The sequence below is a fragment of the Anomaloglossus baeobatrachus genome, chromosome 7, assembly GCF_048569485.1.
Source record: "Anomaloglossus baeobatrachus isolate aAnoBae1 chromosome 7, aAnoBae1.hap1, whole genome shotgun sequence".
Classification (NCBI taxonomy): domain Eukaryota; kingdom Metazoa; phylum Chordata; class Amphibia; order Anura; family Aromobatidae; genus Anomaloglossus; species Anomaloglossus baeobatrachus.
The window spans coordinates 10,884,740-10,891,475 of record NC_134359.1 but is presented as its reverse complement, the minus strand read 5'-3'; the positions used below and the strand labels follow the sequence as shown (position 1 = coordinate 10,891,475).

General features: G+C 49.3%; 1 protein-coding gene across 2 annotated transcripts in view; it reads left to right on the top strand.

The window, feature by feature from the left end:
* The first annotated feature begins 371 nt into the window (after nucleotides 1–371).
* The window catches only part of MRAS (muscle RAS oncogene homolog), a 63,107-nt gene continuing 56,742 nt past the window's right edge, over nucleotides 372–6,736 (top strand). Inside the window, exon 1 of one of the 2 annotated variants that reach the window (XM_075317028.1) lies at nucleotides 372–666. Coding sequence is in view for 1 of the 2 variants with exons in the window: in XM_075317027.1 (XP_075173142.1) it covers nucleotides 929–936 (8 nt within the window). In the remaining variant the exon portion in view is untranslated. Of the gene's footprint in view, nucleotides 667–835; nucleotides 937–6,736 lie in introns of those variants that run through there. The other variant, XM_075317027.1, reaches the window with a different exon arrangement.

Here is a 6,736-nt window from a genome sequence, read left to right as displayed (position 1 = left end):
ATATCCCTGAATCCTGCACTTTCCCCCTAAACCCCCGATTACTCCTAGTCCCAGTGTCCCACAATCCGGTCCCTGCTCTCACAGAGGATTGCATCAGTCCTATCTCCCCAGTCCACCTTAAGGGACTCAGCTTGTGGAAGAGTCCATTGTGTCCTGGAGGGGGGGCGCATTCTGCAGGGGAATATTTCACTGCACAGATCTAGTGTCTGAGTTGGTAAAAATTGTAACAGGTGAAATAAATCCAATGTTGCATTATGTGATGTGATGAAATGACGGAGAGGCCGGGGGGCTCCGTGTCCGGGGAGCGGGGGGCTGCGTCCCCCCCACAGCTGCTATTTATAGCCTCAGCTGCTGCAATATAAAGAGGGAGAGCGGCTGCGAGCGGCGGATTCTAGCGAGGCTCCTGCAGGAGCGGGACGGGGCCACAGGGGCCCTGCAGCCGGCACTGGCAGCACTGGACAGCACTGGACAGCACCGGGCAGCATGCAGTGACAGCGCCGGGCAGCATGCAGTGACAGCACCGGGCAGCATGCAGTGACAGCGCCGGACAGCATGCAGTGACAGCGCCGGACAGCATGCAGTGACAGCACCGGACAGCATGCAGTGACAGCCCCGGGCAGCATGCAGTGACAGCGCCGGGCAGCATGCAGTGACAGCCGACACCTGGTGAGTAACTGCAGGGGCACAGCAGGAGGGGGGGGGGGGGGCAGCAGTGAGCTCATCTCCATTTAACCCTGTCCCTGCCACATGTAATCCTCCCTATTCTAGGGCGGGCGGGGGGGGGGGGGTTCTAAGACCACCAGGCCAAGAGGCTGCAGACAAGTGTCCATTACTAATAGTCAGGAGCTGCGCATCTGATGCCTTCTCTCCGGGCACGGAGGGGTTAACTGGCTCAAACCCTCAAATACAAAACCTATGGAGACCACACATGAAAGGGTTAATATCTTGTTCCTTTTTATTTTCATTCTTTGTTTTTCTCTTTCTTGTCATAACTTGTAAATAAGATTTCTCTTCTCATCAATGATCCACGTCTATAGGAAATAATAGTAATTTACATGGGACTGTTTCTCCCGCTCCATAGGAAATAATAGCAATTTACATGGGACTGTTTCTCCCCCTCCATAGGAAATAATAGCAATTTACATGGGACTGCTGTCATTTTGAAGAGAGTTGCATATTCCTCTAGGTCTGGTTCAGCATTTTGGAATGACCATTGTGCATTGTTCCCCATCTGCTTAGCATTTCTTCTTGTCTCAGGGCAGCCTGGGACTTGTAGTGCTGCCAGGTGGCTGATGTCAGGTCCAGTCTGTGCTCGGGGACCGGTGCCGGTTCGGGGCTGTCATGTGCGGCTCATTCATTTGCCGGCACGGTTTACTGTTCCCCACTCATGTCAGGTTTCTGCTTTGTTTTGGCACCAGACACCTCCCCCCCAGAACATAAAAAATCATGAAAAAATAAATAGCTCCCCAGAACATGAAAAAATAAATAAAATAGCTCCCACCAGAACATAAAAATCACAAAAAAACATAAGAAATAAGAAATCATGAAAAAATAAATAGCTCCCCAGAACATGAAAAAATAAATAAAATAGCTCCCACCAGAACATAAAAATCACAAAAAAAACATAAGAAATCATGAAAAAATAAACCGCTCCCCAAAACATAAAAAATCTTGAAAAATAAACCGCTCCCCAGAACATAAAAAATCTTGAAAAATAAACCACTCCCCAAAACATAAAAAATCATGAAAAAATAAATGTTCCCATTTCTGCTGTAATTAGCTTTTGTTGAATAAGGAAAGTGTTTGTGGTGCGAGGTTTGTGCAGAAGCCGCTCTGATGAGTGCAAGGAGCGGACGCTTGTTCCTTCACTTTCAGTTTGGCCTCTGAGGCTGAGACCCGGTGTATTATATGTATTATATGTGTATTTTAATCCAAAACTATACACAGTGATGTCATACAGGGCGCTAAATAATACAGAATCTCTCAAAAAAATCCAATCACACAAAGTGTTCTAATGAGCAGGAATAGAAAAACATGACTGCTCCAAAAACAGCGCCATACCTGTCCACAGGTGGTCGGTTGTATTGCAGCCAAGCCCCATTCACTTCAATGGAACTAAGGTATAAAAGTAGATAAAACCGTGGACAGTTGTGGGACGGCGGACATATTTGTAAGCGATTCTTCTGACCAGTCGCTCGGCCATGAACATCCGTGCGACTTGTCTGCGACTGTTCTGCTCTTACAGCTCGGATTCTGCTGTAAATATAAGACAAATCCCTGACGAGTCGCCGCACGCTGCGCAGTCACCTGCCATTTACATTGAAGTCGGTGACAAGTCAGTCGTGTGCAACTTGTGACAGGTGACAAACAAAATCTAACACATTCGGAGACATTGGCGGCTGTCGCAGAAAGTTGCAGGTCGCAGTGCGACACCAGAAAGGTTGCAACGACGCAACCCGTAATGTTACAGGCAGCGATCGCCATAAAAATCTGTTCCAGAATCTAGAAATTGTGCAAAGTGGTTTATAAACAGAAATGATATAACCGAGCTCCTGGGATTACAAGAAATAAAGATTTATCATGTGACCTCAAAGTGCCCTGAATGTAGGGGCAGAAGAAGGCGGAGAACGGGGGTCCTGACCCGTCTGTGCATGCAGGGACCCAATAATAATATTTACTCACTTATATACCGCATTAATTCCACAGCACTTTACATACATCAGCAACTCTGTCCCCATCAGGGCTCACAATCCAAATTCCCTATCTATGTTTTTGGAATGTGGGAGGAAACCCGGGGAGAACATGCAAACTCCTTGCAGACCAGGACCCAAGTGCTGCAAGATTGCAGTGCTAACCACTGAGCCACCATGCAGTGCTAACCACTGAGCCACCATGCAGTGCTAACCACTGAGCCACCATGCAGTGCTAACCACTGAGCCACCATGCAGTGCTAACCACTGAGCCACCATGCAGTGCTAACCACTGAGCCACCATGTCATCCAAGACCATCCACAATCACCACAAAGATCCATAACATTATGTTTCTACTTTAAAAGGATCTATATACAAACAGTGAAATAAGTATTGAATGCGTCACTAATTTCTAAGTAAATGTATTTGTAAACTGCTGTTGACATGAATTTCTCACCGGATGTCAATAACCTCCCATCCAATCCACACAGGAAAGAAATCAACCCATAGAGGTCTATTAAGTGATGTGTAATAATGAGAAAAAACACAGGGAAAAGTATTGAACACTTGGTACATTCCCCTTTGTTGGTGATGAAGCTTCCAGACGCCTCCTGTATGGAGACACTAGTCACCTGCATTGCTCAGGTGGATTTTGGCCATTCTTCCACACACTCTCCTCACATCCTGTATGGAGACACTAGTCGCCTGCATTGCTCAGGGGGATTTTGGCCCATTCTTCCGCACACACTCCTCACATCCTGTATGGAGACACTAGTCGCCTGCATTGCTCAGGTGGATTTTGGCCCATTCTTCTGCACACACTCCTCACATCCTGTATGGAGACACTAGTCCTCTGCATTGCTCAGGTGGATTCTGGCCCATTCTTCTGCACACACTCCTCACATCCTGTATGGAGACACTAGTCGCCTGCATTGCTCAGGTGGATTTTGGTCCATTCTTCCGCACACACTCCTCACATCCTGTATGGAGACACTAGTCGCCTGCATTGCTCAGGTGGATTCTGGCCCATTCTTCTGCACACACTCCTCACATCCTGTATGGAGACACTAGTCACCTGCATTGCTCAGGTGGATTTTGGCCTATTCTTCCGCACACACTCCTCACATCCTGTATGGAGACACTAGTCGCCTGCATTGCTCAGGTGGATTTTGGCCTATTCTTCCGCACACACTCCTCACATCCTGTATGGAGACACTAGTCTCCTGCATTGCTCAGGTGGATTTTGGCCATTCTTCCACACACTCTCCTCACATCCTGTATGGAGACACTAGTCGCCTGCATTGCTCAGGTGGATTTGGCCCATTCTTCCGCACACACTCATCACATCCTGTATGGAGACACTAGTCGCCTGCATTGCTCAGGTGGATTTTGGGACATTCTTCCGCATACACTCCTCACATCCTGTATGGAGACACTAGTCGCCTGCATTGCTCAGGTGGATTTTGGCCCATTCTTCCGCACACACTCCTCACATCCTGTATGGAGACACTAGTCGCCTGCATTGCTCAGGTGGATTTTGGCCCATTCTTCCGCACACACTCCTCACATCCTGTATGGAGACACTAGTCACCTGCATTGCTCAGGTGGATATTGGCCCATTCTTCCGCACACACTCCTCATATCCTGTATGGAGACACTAGTCGCCTGCATTGCTCAGGTGGATTTTGGCCCATTCTTCCGCACACACTCCTCACAACCTGTATGGAGACACTAGTCACCTGCATTGCTCAGGTGGATTTTGGCCCATTCTTCCGCACACGCTCCTCACATCCTGTATGGAGACACTAGTCGCCTGCATTGCTCAGGTGGATTTTGGCCCATTCTTCCGCACACGCTCCTCACATCCTGTATGGAGACACTAGTCGCCTGCATTGCTCAGGTGGATTTGGCCCATTCTTCCGCACACACTCCTCACATCCTGTATGGAGACACTAGTCGCCTGCATTGCTCAGGTGGATTTTGGCCCATTCTTCCGCACACACTCCTCACATCCTGTATGGAGACACTAGTCGCCTGCATTGCTCAGGTGGATTTTGGCCCATTCTTCCGCACACACTCCTCACATCCTGTATGGAGACACTAGTCGCCTGCATTGCTCAGGTGGATTTTGGCCCATTCTTCCGCACACACTCCTCACATCCTGTATGGAGACACTAGTCGCCTGCATTGCTCAGGTGGATTTTGGCCCATTCTTCCGCACACACTCCTCACATCCTGTATGGAGACACTAGTCCCTGCATTGCTCAGGTGGATTTTGGTCCATTCTTCCGCACACACTCCTCACATCCTGTATGGAGACACTAGTCCCTGCATTGCTCAGGTGGATTTTGGTCCATTCTTCCGCACACACTCCTCACATCCTGTATGGAGACACTAGTCGCCTGCATTGCTCAGGTGGATTTTGGCCCATTCTTCCGCACACACTCCTCACATCCTGTATGGAGACACTAGTCACCTGCATTGCTCAGGTGGATTTTGGCCCATTCTTCCGCGCACACTCCTCACATCCTGTATGGAGACACTAGTCACCTGCATTGCTCAGGTGGATTTTGGCCCATTCTTCTGCACACACTCCTCACATCCTGTATGGAGACACTAGTCGCCTGCATTGCTCAGGTGGATTTTGGCCCATTCTTCCGCACACACTCCTCACATCCTGTATGGAGACACTAGTCACCTGCATTGCTCAGGTGGATTTTGGTCCATTCTTCCGCACACACACTCCTCACATCCTGTATGGAGACACTAGTCGCCTGCATTGCTCAGGTGGATTTTGGCCCATTCTTCCGCACACACTCCTCACATCCTGTATGGAGACACTAGTCACCTGCATTGCTCAGGTGGATTTTGGTCCATTCTTCCGCACACACACTCCTCACATCCTGTATGGAGACACTAGTCGCCTGCATTGCTCAGGTGGATTTTGGCCCATTCTTCCGCACACACTCCTCACATCCTGTATGGAGACACTAGTCACCTGCATTGCTCAGGTGGATTTTGGTCCATTCTTCTGCACACACTCCTCACATCCTGTATGGAGACACTAGTCACCTGCATTGCTCAGGTGGATTTTGGCCCATTCTTCCGCACACACTCCTCACATCCTGTATGGAGACACTAGTCACCTGCATTGCTCAGGTGGATTTTGGTCCATTCTTCTGCACACACTCCTCACATCCTGTATGGAGACACTAGTCGCCTGCATTGCTCAGGTGGATTTTGGCCCATTCTTCCGCACACACTCCTCACATCCTGTATGGAGACACTAGTCACCTGCATTGCTCAGGTGGATTTTGGCCCATTCTTCTGCACACACACTCCTCACATCCTGTATGGAGACACTAGTCGCCTGCATTGCTCAGGTGGATTTTGGTCCATTCTTCCGCACACACTCCTCACATCCTGTATGGAGACACTAGTCCCTGCATTGCTCAGGTGGATTTTGGTCCATTCTTCCGCACACACTCCTCACATCCTGTATAGAGACACTAGTCGCCTGCATTGCTCAGGTGGATTTTGGTCCATTCTTCCGCACACACACTCCTCACATCCTGTATGGAGACACTAGTCACCTGCATTGCTCAGGTGGATTTTGGTCCATTCTCCGCACACACTCCTCACATCCTGTATGGAGACACTAGTCGCCTGCATTGCTCAGGTGGATTTTGGCCCATTCTTCCGCACACACACTCCTCACATCCTGTATGGAGACACTAGTCGCCTGCATTGCTCAGGTGGATTTTGGCCCATTCTTCCGCACACACTCCTCACATCCTGTATGGAGACACTAGTCCCTGCATTGCTCAGGTGGATTTTGGTCCATTCTTCCGCACACACTCCTCACATCCTGTATGGAGACACTAGTCGCCTGCATTGCTCAGGTGGATTTTGGCCCATTCTTCCGCACACACTCCTCACATCCTGTATGGAGACACTAGTCGCCTGCATTGCTCAGGTGGATTTTGGCCCATTCTTCCGCACACACTCCTCACATCCTGTATGGAGACACTAGTCGCCTGCATTG